The following is a 20,853-nucleotide window of genomic DNA, read 5'->3' on the forward strand; positions in this document are numbered from 1 at the left end:
AATATGTAAACTATGCAATGACGACCTTGACAATTTCGGATTCGAAAAAACATTAAATAAAATCAAGAAAGTTATTAGTTTGCAGGCATGCCTCGTTTCGTAAGCACAATGCCTGTTTAATTAGTACTTATTATAAAGCACCATTAGACAGAGACCGGGGTATTTAGATACGATAGAAAAAATAATGGTACCTTTTCATTCCATTCATGTGGACCATATGGGACCTTTCGTTAAGTCTGACTAGAAGAAAATAAGTTATGTGATACGAGCAATTAATGATGTTATTAATATTTTTGAGATTCCGGTTAACTGATAGGGGAAGTGCTTTCACGTTGCATACCTTTAGAAATTTTGTGCAGAATACGACAAACGAGATGTGTTAAACGCAGTCTTCACCCTTCGAGTGGACGGGGCGAGTACGAGAGGCATAATCGTACTATTTTAAATTCCTTGGTAGTCTTGAATAGAGGTTTTGAAAACTCGCTCATGTCTGTATCTATGTACCTACAATAATGAGTGCTTGTGTCGGTAAGATAGAAACAAAATTTAACAATCAGATGTGCTGTGTTTAGTTGTCATTTTCATATTCAATTCAAGGGAGTTAAAAAGGATCTATATGTTCTTTAGCTTTTCGAGTAATAAAGTAGTGACATCTTTGGAAAAATTTGTGTCATAAATCGGATAACTTTAACGTGAAAACTTCTAGAATTTGTTCCGAACATTTGGACCGTCTGACTATAATTTCAAGCATCAGTTTTAATTATTTAATGGTAAATCTAAAAAATGTAGATTAAGACCTGACAGCAATAATATTATATCATCATTCAAACAAAACGTGTTTTGTATTCTGTTAACCACCTCTGCCTACAAAGCTCAAAGTTGTAGAAAAATTCTTAAATATTGTAAATTACAATGGTTACATATATAACCTGATGATTGTTGAATTTTAGCTGCAAAGATAGACTGAGTAAGGATTACTTTTTATATTTTAACGTTGTTACTAAACAACTTTTTGACTGTCGCGATATAATATATTTACTGTGCACGTTTAAACCAGCAAAACTATTCCTTCAACAAAAGATTATAAAATAATGAAGTCACGAAAGTGCTCCAGTCAAAATACAAATAATCGATTAAACATCATCATCATAAGGTCGTAAGTTCTAAGACTATTTTGACATCAACCTCTACTCTTTCCTTTCCTGAACTAATCTTCGGATTTCCATAAAACTAAAACATCCCACATCCTTAACTATTTGCGAATAGTAATCTAATCTAGGCATACATCTACTCCTCTTAACTCCTGTTTCTGCTTCTAATATATCTCTGACTAGTCCTTTATGCCTGAGAAGATGGTGTCCTACCAACCTATCTTCTTCTTCCATTGACTTCCATAGAGTCCTCTGTTCTCCTATTCCTTCTAATACCCCTTTATTTATAATCTTCTCTATACACGGTATCCCCATCATTCGCCTGTAACACCACATTTCGAACGCCTCCAACTTTTTCTTTTCTGCCATACCCACCGTATCCGCACAGTGTCGCGCTCCAATCTTTTTCGAATTGCTAAATTGATCGTTCACGAGCATACAAATGACTTTCTTTTGTTGAAGGCCACTCAATCCTGCGCTATCCACTGCTTTATATCCCTACTAGTCCTTCCGTTCTGACTTATCTCCAGCTCTAGAACTGCCTGTTGCTCTTTATACAAACTAAGTATCACTCTTCTATCTCTGCAACTCATCCCTATATTTTTAAGTATATTTAACATCTTGTACCATTTAACATTGTCAAAATCTTTTTCTAAATCTACGAATCCTATGTATGCATATATTTATTTTTTATATATAGTTTTTTTTCTATTGTTGCCCGTAAAGCTAGAATGGCTAGAAAGCATTGTATGTGTATTCGAAATTGACGACGTCATGCGCGAGAAAGGTGATTTTCAGTTCGCTTGCAATTTTAACTTGCTAGCTTTATTGTATCATGGATCTTACTCGACCGTACAAAACGAAACTTTTTGTTTGTGTTGATTGCTGGACAGTAGAGCTCGCTGCTGTGTATGGTGACCAACGTAGTCGTGATGATGACTGACCGATGGCAAGTGTTTTATGGAAGACACAACAGAGTGAACAGCAGTTCATTTTTAGAAGATTTTCGTAATCGGGGTCACCACTGTGGCGTATTGATCAGCGTTGTCAGGTTCAGTAGATAGAATTATCACACCCTTTAGAAAAAATTATCGTACTGACATCAAAAATATCGTACGTTATTGCGCATCCGCAATGAATTTGTAAAGAGAGTCTGTGTACACCAGTGATTTTCTCAGTTCTACTATACCATCAACGAACTATGACACTATAAAATAGGCTAATAACTTGGTAGAAACTTCAAATAAAACAATGAATTTCGGACTGGATTTTAAACATTTTGGAAGTAAAATTATCTACGTCCCCATAATTATCGTATAGGTTGGCAACGCTGGTACTGATGTACGTAGATTGTGGTTCTGATAAGAACCGATTAAGTGCAGAGCTGGAGCAAATTTTCGGTGGGTGATATTGTTGCAAAATTCGTGCAGGTAGCTGCGGTTATACTATTGCAGTATCTAATGAAGAGTGAACCTTGTGTTAGACAAATTTATTGAGTATTTTTACGGCTATTTACAGTACAATTATTTACACTGGTCTTATGACATAATGTCGGCTCAGCATATTACACTTGTGTATGTAAATGTCTTTGACCTAGTTGTCGCTCTATATCGCGATTTTAATGATGAAAACCTTACCTAACCTAACCTAATTACGTAGGTGATATAATCGTCGAATCAATGTATAATCATTATTAATAATGAGATATTTAGAAGAAAGTTTATAAGGTTCGTTTTAATACACGAATGTGAATTAACATTTTGAACTACATTTTTTACCACTACAGATAACCTCAAATTAATTAGGAATAATTGTTGCTGCTGTTATGTTCTTGCCGGGAATAGAACCCGAATCCCTGGTTTCATGCACTGATACTCTCACTAAGCTACGAGAAGTTAAGTAATGTGTAGTGGTAAAAAAATTGATTTACTTTTATGTGTTAAAGGAAGACTATGACATTCAGTAACTACTCGTTTGTGGAGGCAGTTGTATTTCTAAAATTGAACATAAATTATTTTCTGTTGCGTATAGACTGTATTTGATTACCACGCCTACAAAAAAATATAAGATAAAGAGAGAAAAGTTTGAAGGAATTAGTATTCATACTAAAAACAATCTGCATTCATGAATTTTTAATATAGTTAACTATCTGATAATAAGAAATAATAATTGTTTTGTCTCTTTACATCTGTGTGATGACACTTACAGGTAGCAATTCCTTTCATGTTTATTTGATTTATAATATTATTTATTAGTATATTGATTAAATTTACTTACCGCATTTGAAGTATTTATATCTCTAATTGTTCCTGAGTCAAGGTATTCTTGAATTTTGTCAAGCTGACCAGCTCTTGCAGCTCTTAAAAAAGCAGTGTTAGGGTCCGTCTGAAAAAAAGTTTTATTTAAGTAATTTATTATAACGGGAAAGGTATTTTAACTTAAATATGCAACTCTGCTGAAGAATGTGCTAAATCAGAAATTGTAGCCAGAATCCACAGACGGTAAATATACATATTCAATTCGCTTCATTAAGAGATACGTGATAATATGGATAACACCTATAATAAAATACATAGAACTGTTCGTCACAAAGTTGAATTTAAATTTATTATTAGTGTATTTACGCCAAGCTGGTTAAGTTAAAGCAGGCACGAACTCGAAAAAACAAAAGCTATGTAAGATGTAAAATAGTAAAGACATAGAATAATTTTAGTTAATCAATGGCTTTTTAAATCCCATATACAATGTTTTTACTTAAGTTGGCAGCATACGGGAAACTTTTTTATTATTAATAAAATACTTGAGGATGTACCGCTGCAAGTGTGTGGATTTAGGTTTTTAATCATGATGGTGCACCCGCTCACGTTGCAAGATTAGTACGTGAGTTTCTATAGATTAAGGTTTCTAGACGTTGGATTGTAACGTATCGGCCCTTTAGCTTAGCCGGCGCGTAGTCCGGATCTCTCTGAATTTCTTTGTTTGGGGTTGTATGAAATTCAAGTTTAGAACGGTGATGGTTTCCAAAGCTTACCGCTTATTTCAGAAACTCCCTGAATACATATACATATATCTATTAAAAGTGATATAACAAATTAAGAGTTATATACACTATGTCTGTCTCAATACTCTGGAAAAATTAAGGTAGAAGGGCCAGGAAAAAGAAAATCAGACATCTCACACCTCCCAGTAATATACATAAACACGAGGTTAATGACCTTATCGAAAACACCAACCGGCAATGATGACCAAATCATACAAATCAAGTGCAACTGTTCTGTCTGCATACCAACTGCTACGAAGGTCACAAATAAGTACGTGTGCTTCATTACTTGATATTTGTGATAACGAAAGACGATAAGATAACGCGGCCGCCAACCTGACTAGTGTTCTCAATCATTGACGGCTCATTAATTGGGGTAGTTCTTGTGCATAGTTTGTACACCTCCTACTACGTTGCACCGCTATTACGATAAGCATTAAAGTTCATGGTTTACATGGATTAGACTTTTCTATTATATCGGAGATATAAAAGCAGAAGATATATAAGATTGTAAGAAAGAATTTAAGAGAGAAATAAATACAGAGGAGGTTAAATTAGAAGAAACTGACACAGAATTGAAGAAGAATATGAAGCAGTTAGAAGCTACATATGAGATCATGATGAACATTGATTTAACATCGGATAAGCTATAAACCATGTAGATTGTCTTATGACAGGAAGTTAGGAAGACAGTTGAAGATTTAGAGTAAGCTGACATCATCGAAGATTCCGTATTGCAATGTGTCAATCTGTGCTTCATCATCATAAAGTCGTCAGTCCTAAGACTGGTTGGGTACCCACCTTCACTCTTTCCAATCCTGAGCTCATCTTCGCATTTCCCTTAAACTGGAGCATCCTTAACTATTTGCGAACAGTTATCTAATCTGGCCTACTTCTACTCCTCTTAATTACTGTTCCGAATTCTAACATGTCTCTGACCAGCCCTTCATGCCTGAGGTGTGCAACATATCTTGCCTATTTCTTATTGACTTCCATAGAGTCCTCTGTTCTCCTATTTTTTCTAATACCTCTTTATTTCTAACCTCCTGTATTCCACGGTATCCTCATTATTCGTCAGTAACACACTCCACATTTCGAACGCTTCTAACCTTTTCTTTTCCGCCGCGTCCACCGTCCATGTTTCGTTCCCGTACAGCGTCGCGCTCCAAACATATACCTTTAACAATCTTTTTCGAATTTCTAAATATACCGTTTGCAAGCATAGAAGTGACTTCTTTTTATTGAAGGCAATTCGATCCTGCGCTATTCTCTGCTTTATATCTTTAATACTTCCGTCCCGATTATCTGGCTTCCTTGATACCGAAAAACAGCCACATCTTTTAATCTTTCGTCTCCTATTTTTATATTCGCTCTTTCCCTACTTGGAGATGTTCGTCTTTGTATTGATTACCTAAGACTAAATAAACAAACTATTAAGGGCCACTACCCACCTGCTATGATTGACAATCAAGTAGATCTATTATACGTTGCAGAAATATTAGAATAGAGGAAAACAAGCAGAATAAAAATTATAGGATAGGTGAATAAAAAGTAGGGAAAGAGCGAATATAAAGATAGGAGACGAAAAATTAGAAGAAGTGGTTGATTTTAGATATCTAAAAAGTCAGATAAGTCAGGATGGAAGGAGTAGTAGGGATAATAAAAAGAAGTCACTTCTATGCTCGCGAACGGTTAATTTAGAAATTCGAAAAAGGTTGTTAAAGGTGTATGTTTGCAGCGCGGCGTTGTACGGGTGCGACACATGGGCTTTGGGCGCGACGGAAAAGAAAAAGTTACAAGCCTTCGAAATGTGGTGTTATAGGCGAATGATGAGGATAACGTGGCTAGAAAAGGTTATAAATGAAGAGGTATTAGAAAGAATAGGAAAACAGAAGACTCTACGGAATAAAAAATAGGCGATAGGTTGGTAGGACACCTTCTCAGGCATGAAGGTCTAGTCAGAGACAAATTAGAGACAGAAACAGAAGTTAGGAGGGGTAGAGGTAGATCTAGGTTAGATTAATGTTCACAAACAGTTAAGGATGTGGGTTGTTCTAGTTTTAGGGAAATGCGAAGTTTAGCTTAGGATAGGAAAGAGTGGAGGTACGTGTCCAACCAGTCTTAGGACTGACGACCCTATGATGGATAATGATGAGGTGAATAAGTTATGGTTATAGATGATATAGCATCAACAGGAGACAGTAGAAAATTAAGGTCAAGATACAGAGGACTATTTCAGATATCTGAGGTATTAGAAAGGGATAGGTATTTAGTGGATGATATTAAATCACCTTAAATTAGCATCTACTAAAATCAGATTAGTTGGTTAATAAGACAGTGAATTTTTAAGTTTTGTTTTAAACTGTTGTTGTAGAAAGGATTGTCGTTTACTTCATTTATTTTAAATTTGTTTATAAGATTGGTGTTTGTCAGTATTCATCGACGTGGACATCTTCCCTTCAGGAAGGCCGCACTGAGACAACTTTTATGGTCTGCGTGTAAAGGGGTGGTTTATCTTGTCGCGTGCCTTATACTCAATGATATATAGTGGTAGCGTAGTAGTAGTAGTAGGAATTGGAGGTTAGAACATCAATGGTATATTTTGTGTTTAATAAACGATGAAAAGTATTTAAACTGTCTTATTCGAGGCCTGCCACATACAACATTGACAAAAAAGCAGTCTTGCACTGACATTTTATAGAAGAACTTTTTAGATGGGATTGTGTTGTGTCTTTGAAAATGCTAATTTATATTTATTGATAATTATGCAACTCAGTAAACATAATTAATGAGAGCAACTGTTTTCTTCATTGATTTCAGTTTGCTGGAATTTAATAAGATAATTTAATAATTTTCACTGCATCAAGTTGAATGCGAATATTTCGATTTAAATATTGCTCTGATGGGAACATTCCTGCGTATTCGTTCGCCAATCATCGTTGCTGATCTTTTTTTAGTGTTTGGACGCTCCTTTCCGTTAATCCGTTTGTAGTTGCGTGATGAACTTGTAAAAATGCTTGCTCCTTAGCAAAAATCCTTGCTAATGAAGATTGTGGTATTGTCTGAGATTATGATTTGTGGGTAAAGGTGCATTGAAATAATTCGATGGTTGATGCTGAAGATGGTACTAATGAGTATGGTTTAATTTCTTACCAATTAGATTATAAGTTGTTGACAACTAAAAGGTTATGTCCCTGGTAAGGACCTGCATATTCGATGTGGATACGTTATTAATTTTCTTCTCGCAAGGGAGGAGGGTTGCTTTTTATTTTCGCATACGAAGAACACGCTTGTACAAAATAAGGAGTACCGGTACATTAATTGTAAGTATGGCATAAAAATGTAATACGGTGAATGCACATCTACATATATGTACAAGCAAGTTCAGAACAATTACCGTTACTACCGATCGACCAAATGTAGATCATTACAACACGAGAACCAAGATGCAAAATGTGCAGTTCACATACAAAAGCATGTAAATATTGTAATATGAATATACGATGTAAATTTAATTCAATACATTAGTCTAGCAAATACATTCATTTTGTCTCTTTTAACTACATTCTCCTAAATAGACCTAGTCACATCTTATTTAAGTTCGCCTCGCAAAACTGAATAACTGATTTCGCTTTAATAAGCTTAGAATATTTCTTGTTTCAATTAGGTGAAAACTGCTTCACATTCTGCTGCCCACTTAAAAACCATTTTGTCTTTCAACGAATGTCGTAAAGGGGCTGTAATTGTCTAGGTCTCTAGAATAAATCTGCTGTAAAAGGTTACAAATCTTAAAAAAGGTTTTGTTTCTTCTCTTGATTTCGGTCTCAGCATTTCCGAGATGATCTAGATCTTTTACGGTAATTTCGAAATTTTGTTTAACCCGACGACGTGTTCTAGAAACTCGATTAACTTTCAGTGACTCACATTTTCTGAACTGGTCGAGACACCTGATTAAATTTTTATTATACTCTTTTATTATATATTTTTCTGTTTCCGATATATCTCTCCAAGCTTGGCTGGTGAAACGATTGAATTTCGATGGAGTCATTTTAATTTCAAGAGAGAGACGATTCACTTTGTACGTTCCTCAGTGAGCTAATATAGTTTGTATTTCACATAATTGCTCGTCTACTTGGAGATGGAAATTTGGTTACAAGTCGAAAGAATGTAAAAAGAAATACAGCATATGTCCCAAATGCAGAGAAAATTACAATGTAAAAGTGACACTGAAATATGTGTAAACTGTGAATTCTTAAAAAAAAAATGAATAATTATGTTATAAAACCAGAAACATTTATTTTAATTGGAGACTTACATATAAATTTATCAAAAGGATCACTATATTAAAAAAAAAGAAACGTGATAATATGGATAACACCTATAATAAAATACATAGAACTGTTCGTCACAAAGTTGAATTTAAATTTATTATTAGTGTATTTACGCCAAGCTGGTTAAGTTAAAGCAGGCACGAACTCGAAAAAACAAAAGCTATGTAAGATGTAAAATAGTAAAGANACTGAAATATGTGTAAACTGTGAATTCTTAAAAAAAAAATGAATAATTATGTTATAAAACCAGAAACATTTATTTTAATTGGAGACTTACATATAAATTTATCAAAAGGATCACTATATTAAAAAAAAATAAATAAATAATGTAGTACAAAGTAGTGGAACGTCTCAAATAGTAGAAAATTTCACACGTGTTCCACCCAATAGCGCTACACTAATAGTTCTCAAAATAACAAACAAACATGCTCAGATTATAGAAAGGGTAATTACTAATAGATGGGGAGAAAAAAGATGGTGGACATTAGAAATAAAGATAGAAATTATAGAACGAGGCAGATTATATAAAAGAGCAATCATAACGAAGACTATAGAAGATTGAAACAATTACAAACAAAAGAGGAATGCGGTCGTTCAAGTAATAAAAGAACAAAAACAGGCATACTATCAGGCAAATCATATTCTAAAGAATTGTGTAAAATTTTAAAAAGTATAATTAAAACTAAAAGTAAAAAACCTGACAAGACAAAGAATGTTGTTTTTCAATTTTAATAAATACTTCAAAAACAGCATTGTATTTCATGTAAGAGGTTTGAGAATAACTGATAGATAGCATATATTAAGAAATATATAAAGCCCAGAAATTTTTCAATTACTAGAATTTGCAGAACTAAACAAACTAGTTTAGAATCTGAAAGATAAAAAAGTAGTACTGAAGGAATTAATACGAGAATACATAAGAGATCATTTGAGGTAATTGGTTACCTATTCTTGAAAATTTTAAATACCAGTCTAGAATAGAATAAGTCAGAAACACCAACAAATGCTGAGTTTCGTCCAATCAACATGTTACGATCGTATGGAAAACTATTTGAAATAGCAGTAAATAATCAAATGAGAAAATTTGTTGAGGACAATAAAATTTTTACACCATTTCGAACAGAATTCAGGAAAAAACATTCCTGTGAACGTGCATTGCAATCGGTTATTTTGAGGTGGAAGTAATAGTTAAAAAAAAAGGTTCGTTGGTGTAGTTTTTCTGAATTTTCACCATCCATTTGAGACTATAAGTCGAGATTTTCTAAGCAAAGAACTAGGGAAATATAATTTTGGAAAAAATGTACTCAGGTGGTTTTCAGATTTACATCAAAAGTCACAACTTACAAAATATAATGATGTAATATCAACAGTCCTGGGGAATAACAACGGGATTCCGCTGGGATCAGTAATGGGACCTAATCTATTTGTGCTGTACATAAACGATATTGTGAAGGTGGCGAAGAAGAACTATTTGCCGATGACGATATTTTATTTTACGAATATAAAAATATTAACGATATTATTATATCATGAAATGAAGACTTGAATAGATTATACAAATGGATGTGAAATAATAGTGTTAAAATAAATACAAAAAAAGACCAAACTAATAATCCTTCGATCAGAATATAATTTAAATGATAATTTTAATCATGCAGATGTAGTTATGGACATTAAAAAAATTGAGCAGATTAGAGAACTTAAATATTTAGGCGTAATGCTAGATGAAAATCTAACATTTTTTTTATGAACATGCAAGTTATATAAGAATCTCTAAACAAATTAATTTGTTATGTATGATAAGTATCCAACTATGTAGATGGACTAAGCTCAGCATTTATAAATCAATAATTTTGTCATATTTCACTTAATGTGCAACAATTATGTTTATGTTCAGTAACGAAAATATTAACAAACTGAAAAAAAAAACAGAACTGTGTACTGAGATGTATATGTATATGTAGGTGTAACAGATATAAAAGCATAAAAAAATATATTGAAAGAAACAAATTTATTAAGCGTAAGAAAGAATATATTTTTCAATACAATGTTGGTGATATATAAAATAAAAAATAGTCTGTACCCAAATCACACTGTGGAAGGAATACCTACGTTTTATACATGATATACATATCTACAATACCAGGGCTAGAAATGATTTTTATATGCCAAATAAATCACCATCTTTTATACAAAATAGTATTTTTTATAAAGGGTTAGTAGGGTTTAATGATTTACCAAACGAAATATAATTCTCAAATAGTATCTATAAATTCAAGCATATGCTTAGAACACACATAGTTAATAAATATGGTGTATAACACAAATGTGTTATGGTTTGATAGCAACGGCTGTAGAATAAAGACTATGCGTGTAGAGGTCCAGTTGGCAAAAGCAACAGGATTTATTTTTCACATGACAACGCCCATTCCGTCAGCTCCAGTAATTATTTTCAGTTTTTGTCGTAATATCCGCCTTCTCAAGAGAATCCCGTCCTTTTTCGACTCAGTTGAAAAGTGAATATGCATTGGTATTGTTCATTGATGTTCAACATCCGGATCCAGGCTTAGTCAAAGACTGTATCACAACTTTCCGAAACAATGTAGATGTAATATTCGATACCGTTGAAGTCGACCTTATCAGTTACTTCCCAGTGTGGAACGAAGACGTTTCCTGTATACGATCGAAAACGTACTGTCGATGGTTCAAGCGGGATGTTAAAGTGGAGTTCTCTACACTTGTTACGAAGCAAAAATGTTTAATCGGATCGATTTCAAATTTAGATGGTTGTAGATCCTTTTCATCACGATGGTTCTGAAAGATGTCAATAGTTTAGAAAAACCCGTGCTCCTTGGTTTTTTATATATGCTGCAAGTGGTGTTGATATGTGAGATGAAATATAATGGAACCTTCTCTCCTTCTTTATCTTTATTTAATGGTGCTTATGTTTGGCTGTTGACTATCAAGTGTGTGAGAAATGAAAACAGTTACAGAATATTAAGTCGCTCTATTTTTTGTTTCTTTTAAGAAGTTCATTTCCGATGAGATTCCATATTCCAATATCTTTATTATTTTGTCACTAGACAGTTCGTTTGATTTTTCACTACGACTCGCGCATGCGCAACTTTCGAGAATTAGTTTAGGATTTTTGCCAAATGCGTTGGCGCAAGTCTCAGTAAAACAGTCAAACGAACACATTTGCGAACATTAAAAGGAGAAAGACATTGTTTGTTTCAGTTTTAAGAATTTACAAGTAGGTATGCGGAGCATGTGTCGAATAAACGTCACGGTTAAGCTTTTTTTGTAAATAAGTATGTCTACTTTATTATTTAGATTAGCAGTTAAGGGAAACTAAAAGGTTTTTGAAAACAAAAAATTAATTGCTTACACTCGGTTGAGGTCGGAAAGGCTAGTCGTTAGTTTATTTATAAAATGGAAGCTTGCATTGGAATAAGTGTAATTACATTAATTTACAGTTTCTCTTTAACGAAATGCAAAACTTTAATTTTCCACCAATAAGAAGGCCAGGAACATACATATCATTCATTGGAAACTAATTTTGATTATCTAGGTGGATAATGAGAAGTAACAATAACGTATTAAAATGTCAGCACAAATATATAACTTCTACTAATTAAGTAGATAATTAGCGATGCAACGGATGTGTCATAATGGAAGCAGAAGCAGAAACAGAAGTAAATAGTAAATTTTTGCGGAAGCAGATTCAGAAGCGGAAGTGTAATGATTTTAGGTAACTCTTATGCAAATTTTGCATTTAGCACTTGCATCGTTAATATCAACAAATTAATCCCAAATTGAACTTTTTTTTGGCTTCAGAATTGCACTTTTAACTTAAAATTTACACCACTCGGCAAACAATGTACAAAATCAATATACGCTATAACTGTATTAATATTTTAGAAATTTAATTATTAGGAGAACTGGCTAATGGAGAGCTGAAAGTCCTGGATGTTTTTAGATTAAAGTAGGAAATTAATAAGAAAATAAAATTTGGAAAATATTCAACATACGAAATACTGGGAAATAGATTTAGGCCTATAATAATAATAAAGTTATCTGCACAGGGACAATGTTATTATAAACAAAATTTTGCCGGCTGCATTGACGTGAATACTTCATAAACGGTTGATAATATACTGTAATGTTCGTGGGTTTAACAAATTAACTTTTAAGACTCACAACGACAAAAACTATTTATTTACACTAATTATTATTGAACACTACTAAATTATTACTAACTTAGGTAATTATTCTATTTATTTACACTACTGGTACTATTCACTGTTCTATTTATTTCTTGATTTACTCCTGCAACGGTCTATTTACTTCTACTATACTTCGGCGATCGTCTCTTCCTTTAAATACTCCCTTGCCTCCTTTCGGGAACATTCTCGAGCCGTCCGGAAAAGTTTCGTTTTCTACGAATTTAATTGCTTTCCCGGAACGCAGGTACGACACACACGTTTACAGATACGGCGCACATGAAGAAAGGCGCCCGCGGCTAGTCAGCGAATCGATAAGCCGCTCATACACACGTATGCCCGGTCGAACACAAATACGCTCAATAAAACAAACAAAGTTACAGAGAGGTCGCTGAAGCTGGCGTAGGTACCTGCAGAATATGCAGCTTTGTAACGAGTAATTCTATTTAAATTGTGTTTTGTTTTTAGTCAACAGATAACAGTAATAAATTTTTACGACTTGTTTTATTGTTCCGACATATTGATTTTCAAAAAGATGAGAAATAAGAGTTTGTTAAGTTCCGATAATCATCCGTTATAAAAATGCGGAACCAGGTACAGAAGCGGATATGAAAACGTATGCGCAACTTCCGTAATTGCGGAAAAGGAAGCAGAGCTCTGTTGCAACACTATAAGTAATTATCAAAAATAACCATCCGAAATATTTCCTTCCTAGCAATTGTAACAATTAAGCAAAGTAAAAACGTCTTTTTTGCCAAAAGTGATAAAAAGTAACATCATGGGAAAAATCAACAGTTGACTTGTAGCAAACGCTAGAATAAAGTTCTAATAAGCTTCAACCTAGTTTTCTTGCGTTTTAATTAAGTGATGATAATACCGAGGTACTAAAGTAAAACTTTTTATAGGACACTAAGACGGTTTCGGGATTGAAAGTAAACTCGTCGAGCTTACAAAATCTGTTAAGAGTAAGAGACAGAAATAAGTGAGAGAAAAATTATACGAAGATTTTCACAAAGAGAAGACGCCGATGATAGTCGCCAGACATTAGCCTCAGTTTATCAGTTATGGTAACTAGTGTCAGTCTTATTAATTAAAGAATTTATTCTTTTTCACTCAAAAATGTCATTACATTATTCGATTAATAATACTGAAATTCGTTAAATAGTTTACAAAATTTCACTTCTGGCACCGTCAGTTTTGGCTAACATATACTTTTTGTTACATATACATATTATAATCGCATATTTTCCGTAAATACGAAATTATAAAAAGCCTCATCGTGAACTAATAAGATTCGTTAGTTCTTTATGCGTTTTGCGTTAACTTATTATGGAAATAGTCTGCTTCCGGAGTTATTTAATACAGAAAGGAAGATTTACAATAGACATACACTTGTCAGTGTTTTATTTACTAAAATTTGATGTTGTGAAACCTATTATAAAAGAAAATTAGGTGGTGGTTATATGAGCAGTTATATAAATTCTGTGAGAAATACTGTTTATACTACAACGGATTCATTTTCGTTCTATACATATGTTCATACGCTACTGTGCACATACAGACTAAAAATAAGCATGACACTATCAAGATAAATTGCAGGTCGGATATTAATAAAACACATTCCGTAATTGGATGTAGAGAATAAAATGACACATTAGTTAAATAGCATACGAGATTAAGTACTCTTACGTGTATGTGAAAAGGATGACATAAAACAAGTAGCACGTATGTATCAACATTATATGCGTACTCTTGTTTCCATAAGCAACTTCTGCTTTTCCGCAAAAGGATATCAGTTATATAACCGACATGACCCAATTATTTATATGTACCTGCATACATATACATGTCCCATCATGTAGGGTAGGCCTTGAGGCTGAATTATTCAATAAGAGCATACAACTAGCTGGTTATTAAAATTTCTAACTAAAACATAGCATACCTTCTAAATTCAGGATGCTACCGTTTTATCGTAATTTTTAAATAAAAATCTGAAATTTTTTGAGGCATTTAACGTAATGGTAAACCACTGAAAGGTAGCAGTAGCGGCTCGTGCCGACAAAATACAGCTCGGGCGAGCGAAGCTAGCGAGCGGTAGTGTAGGTACTTACCATTTATGTCCCATTTGGGTGAATTACTCTGAACTGATATAAGATTTCACTATTGTATTAACATAGGTAGGACAGTAGCGTACTGCGAAAGAATATAGAAATATAACTTAGAAATAAAATTACATGTCCTGCAAGTGTGTTATGTGGTAGTGAATTATGGTGGGAAGGACCGTGGTGGTTACAATTAGATCACTTAGAATGGGATTTAAGAATAATTAAAACTTCGTAATAGCTGTTTCTATAAATATTAGTACTGACAACGATAAAATATTTTTATAATCGGAAGATATTTTCGGCTTAATAAATTATTGAGAATAATTTCTTATATACTCACGTTAGATTTATTCACAACTTGTAAAATAGAGCTTTAAAAATTAAGAGGGATGTACAATTAAATTTACAGTCTGGCGAGTTACAAAATTCTTTTATTATTGATAAGAACAACTGTTTTCCGAAAGAATATAATAATTATTACAAAATCAGAAATTATATAATAAAAGTGAAATATTAAGATTGACTCCATTAATTAATTCGTACTGAAATTATGAGAGCGAAAGGCAGGTTGAAATATTCAAATCTTGGTTTTGAAAAAAGTCATCAAATTATTTTACCAAAGAATTGTCCATTGACAAATTTGCTATTCGTTAATGAACACGAATGATTGTTTCATCATGGGGTTCAGCAATTACTGTATTTCATAAGGGAGAAATTTTGACCATTTTCGGTGAACTGATAGCTACAAACTATTTAATGGATAATTTACCTAATTGTAGAATCCGGAGAACCATTCGTTTTTAAACGTACAAAATGATTATATTGGGCCGTTTTTGCACAAACAATTGTCAAACAAGGGGTTTCCCAAATTAGTAAGTGGTTATGTTTGTTTATTTCTATTCATGAGTATTAAAGTTGTACTGTCTTTAATGATGTTGATCGCGTCTTCGATGTATATATTAAAAAGTAGCGGTGAAAGTGTGCATCCCTGTATGATTCCCTTCCTAATATTTACTTTTCTACGTTGCAGTCCCAGCTCTATAACTGCTTGTTGCTCTTTATACAAATTAAGTATGTCTTCTTCTATCTTTGTAACTCATCCCTACATTTTTAAGTATATTTACCTTCATTTGGGCGACATTTAGGAGACCAGAGTTAAGATTACAAAGTTTCACTTGAAAAGGATTTAGGGGAATAGTTCATTAACGTACGAAAATTTGTGTGTTTGTACCATGAGACGTAATTTTATGTTTTTATCATTAAGAAAAAATATCCATGGTTTGCTCAATGTGCCAAAGAAACTTTAAGGACCACGTTCAAATAGAATAAGTTTGTTTTTATATCATCTTTATTGACTACCGTTACTATATCAATATTATTGTAATATATATTGTTGAATTTGTCAGTTGAAACTGGGTAGTTTCAAGGAGGCCGGAATGTTAGGATTAAGTGGATAGTGCTGCATTGATTCTCCTTGCATCTTTTTGTAAGCTGCGGCATGTGGGTTTTACTATCGTTTTGTACGCCAAAGAGTAGCCATGAAGTAAAATACTGTTCTATAGGTTTTTGTATTTTGTATTCATTTTATTTTGAATAAAATAAAATAAAGAAATAAATTAATACAAGAAGTTCCGACCAGCGAAAAATAAATTAGAGCTCAATACACAAACGAAACGCCGATGTGTTGATTGCTATATAAATATTGGTTTCCTTTCGGCTTTGATTCTTACGGCAATACGTTGAAAAGGTAAAAAAATAGAATTTTACAGAATGTAAATTAGAAACTACCCCAGTAGCACAACAATATTGGTAAAATATTATATTTACATATTGGTTCAATGATGGAAACGTCAGATTTTTTTTTATTGGCCCAATGTAGATTTTTAATATTAACCCAATATTGAAATTAAATATTGTTCCAATGTTAGGAAATAATAAATGTGCAATATTTATTTGAAAAATACAGCCAATATTTGTTTTCCAGATTGGTCCAATATATGTTTTATATATAGTTACAATATATCATGTATATATAGGCACAATATCTACCCCAGTACCACAAAAATATTGGTAAAATATTATATTTACATATTGGTTCAATGATGGAAACGTCAGATTTTTTTTTATTGGCCCAATGTAGATTTTTAATATCAACCCAATATTAAAATTGAATATTGATCCAATTTTAAGAAATAATAATATAATAGAACACTGAAATAAAAAATTGTTCGGTATATGTTTTTTTTATTATATTATGGAAAATTAAATTAAATTTACGAACAAACAAAAAAAAATACATTCTAAACAAATGTTTTGTAAATAAAAAAAAACTAATATTATGTGAAATAATGTCATCTACTCTTCCGCCCGCCTTCCTTGTCCCGAGCACCTGCTAAATACGCCGAAATTGATTTTTTAATATCATTGTCGGTAGGATTTTGAAACCGCTTTCGGACAGCTTCTAAAAATGCAGAAAAAAATTGTCATTATCTTCGGAAACAGCAATAATAATTATTGTAAGTACCTACACATATTACATTACGAGCTATCTAAAATATACCTACCTACAACCAAGCCTACAATTTAATGATACCTATAGCTTAATATTTATTCTAAGATCACATAAAATAAAAAAAATATAAAAAATGATGAAAATATAAACTGCGATGACGCCACGGCGGAGCTATACAATCAAACATCGGCAAAACATACTTAACCAATTATGTCCAATACGATTAGGTGTTTATAAAATCACATTAATTTTGGAAATATAAATTTAAATGCACTCACCATAAGATTAGATAAGATCTGTACAGACGACTCTGTACGTTACACGTCCATTTAAGATTCGATGTAACTACAACTTAAAAACTATCTTTAATACACAAACAGGCCTCCTGAAGGGTGAGATGGAGAGCAGGCTGTATCAAGCTAGTAACCAGCACAGATATTTTGACCCAAGGGGTCCGGCAAAAGTACCTGAAGGGCAATTAAATTCAACAAAATAGACTCCAAAAGTGTCTGAAAAACGTTGTTAATGTGAACGAAATATTCTTGTAAGTTCTAACACAAAACTATACGCATTACGAATACATATATATGCCAAACACTATCTTTTCCCTGACTTATTATATAATCCAGTTAACATTTATTACTACATGTGAGAATCACACAGTACATAATAATTAATTAAACAATTAAAATATACATTTACTTACCACTTCTTTACTTGCCTCTACATTTACACACTTTATTTGCACTAATGGGCGATTGCAACAAATACTTTCAGAGGATGAAAAACCCGGTAGCATTTCCGACCGTAACACAATTTCTAGGCGACCTAAATGTTAACAATCGGCCTTCAATGAATTTTGGTACCCATGCACCGGGCCATGTGTCTTTATGGACTTTCAATTTTGCCAAACATGTTTTATCTATGTTGGATCAATATTGGATAAATATTCTATATAAATAAGGAAAAAGTACATCCCTTATATATATATTATCAATATTGGGTAAATATTACATATCAATATAAATAAAAGTTATTGCCAAATATCTTTTATTAATATTGGATCAATATCGGATAAACATGGTATTAAAATATAGGAAGATAGCACATCTCCTATATATTACCAATATTGGCTAACGGTTAGTTAGGTTGCAATTTCTAGGCGATTCAAAAGTTAACCATCAATCTTCCAAGAATTTTGGTACCCAAGCGACGGGCAAAGTGTCTTCATATGGACTTTCAATTTTGCCAAACATGGTTTATCTATGTTGGATCAATATTGGATCAATATTCTATATAAATAAAAGAAAAAGTACATCCCTTATATATATTACCAATATTGGATAAATATTGCATATCAATATAAATAAAAGTTATTGCCAAATATCTTCTATTAATATTGGATCAATATCGGATAAACATTGTATTAAAATATAGGAAGAAGGTACATCTCCAATATATTACCAATATTAGCTAACGGTTAGTTTACGTTAGGTTGCAATTTCTAGGCGACCTAAAAGTTAACCATCAATCTTCCAAGAATTTTGGTACCCAAGCGCCGGGCAAAGTGTCTTTATATGGACTCAATTTTGTCAAAGATGTTTTTTCAATGTTGGGTCAGTATTGGATAAATATTCTATATAAATAAAGGAAAAGGTACATCCCTTGTATATATTGCCAATATTGGATAAATATTACATATCGATATAAATAAAAGTTATTGCCAAATATCTTTCATTAATATTGGATCAATATCGCACAAACATTCTATTAAAATATAGGAAAAAGGTGTATATCCTATATATAACCAATATTGGCTATAAATTGCCAATATTGGGCCCATATACAATATTGTACCAATATAGAATAAATATTGGGCCAATGTCGTGTGCTACTGGGGTAGTACCACGAAACAATAAAATCTAACAACTCACCGTCAGGTTGAAAAAGTAAAACTGTGTTTAACATTATGCTGTAAAAGGACAGCTGGAATTCGAAACAAATTTTGAGTTAATGTTTCCTTTCTACAATTGATTCCGCAGAATGTTTACATACCACTTAAAACATACTTTAGTTTGATTACACTAGGAAACTGTTAACGGCTAATTGGTTTACACCAAAACAAACGCAAAGATAATGAAACTCTTAAAGAAGCACATCCTTTAACCACACTAAAAATAATATGAAAGAAATGCTTTAAAATATCAGTCTGCATGAAGAAAAACAATTTTCGGTTATTCATTGTTAATATTAATTATTTCTTGATAATTATCCTGATAATAGTTTTTGTGACAAGTTTTAAAAGAGACATTCTCATTTTTATTTTTTATCTGCACTTATTCATGCGATTTTCATATAGATGACCAACTTCAATAAATTAACGCTGATCAGAAAAGTTGCCCGTCTTACTTAACTCTAATTTTTTGGTTCCTTTAAGATTGTTAACCATTTGATTTGACATAATGCACTGCCGAAATTTGGAATTATAAAGTACAACACTTTTCATTACTCCTGATACCGAATTTGTTTTCTGAAAATTTACATATACATATTTGGTACCTAATGAATATGTTACGGTTATTTAACAAATTGAGAATTATTAAATCGTAAGTATTATACACGTAAATAAGGTTGAAGTGATCAAAACTTTTATCAGGAATCTGTTGCGATGATTTTTAATTTCAAAATTATACGAGATGTTGGCATTACCTTAGCCACTACCACTATAAACATGTGCACTCTGTGGACATCAATATGAAGATCAATAAATTACGGAGGATAGGGGTAAGGAGAACCATCTCCTATGAGGGTAAATTGCAAAAATGTCTAGCAGTTCAAAAACCCTCCGAAATGGCGCTAGTATGAATGTAGCAATTGTTGAGAGATTGAAGTATGCCGAGATATAAAATTTAATATTTTTAGTGACTAAAGTAGTTAGTGACAGTGACCAAACCTCAACTATTTACGTAGTTCAAAATAATTTTGCAAATATAACCTAAAATTACGGCTGTGAGAAAACGCGCAAATTTTTGCTAGTTTTGAATAATACGTTCAGTAATTTTTTAGTGAGTACTGTTATAAAACTTTTTAAAACATTTGAATAACGGGAAAAATTTGCATGGTGAAAAACTGTCCAAGTGGACGTAAACTGAAAAATGTAAAGTGATTCGGCTCAGTCTGTCTTATTTCCAGACATCAGACTACATGAACGATTATTTATTTTTTCAATTTTTATTGTCAATCAACACACGAAAATTTTTTGTTTATTTAAATTCAATGGCACAGCACACAAGCGGATTTTTAAAACTTCGCTGTCAAAACTCCAATGTACGAAGTCAGCCATAATGGTCATATAACTTGATTTTTTAAATCTTATTAGTTCCTTGCAACCAATGATAACACGCATAATATTTTAAACAAACGTTTTCATTGCTACCAACTATTATAAAGTATCAACTTCTAAATAACAATTGTTGTCTAAAATTAAGGTT

General features: G+C 32.5%; 1 protein-coding gene across 6 annotated transcripts in view; it reads right to left on the reverse strand.

Moving 5' to 3' along the window:
* The window catches only part of LOC108735913 (ankyrin-3), a 113,521-nt gene that overhangs the window by 64,098 nt on the left and 28,570 nt on the right, over window positions 1–20,853 (reverse strand). For all 6 annotated transcript variants that reach the window (XR_001937641.2, XR_001937643.1, XR_001937642.1 and 3 more), the window contains one exon: window positions 3,429–3,536. Coding sequence is in view for 3 of the 6 variants with exons in the window: in XM_018468130.1 (XP_018323632.1) it covers window positions 3,429–3,536 (108 nt within the window). In the remaining 3 variants the exon portion in view is untranslated. The remainder of the gene's footprint in view (window positions 1–3,428; window positions 3,537–20,853) is intronic.

Source organism: Agrilus planipennis, unplaced genomic scaffold (assembly GCF_000699045.2).
Source record: "Agrilus planipennis isolate EAB-ADULT unplaced genomic scaffold, Apla_2.0 scaffold95, whole genome shotgun sequence".
Lineage (NCBI taxonomy): Eukaryota > Metazoa > Arthropoda > Insecta > Coleoptera > Buprestidae > Agrilus > Agrilus planipennis.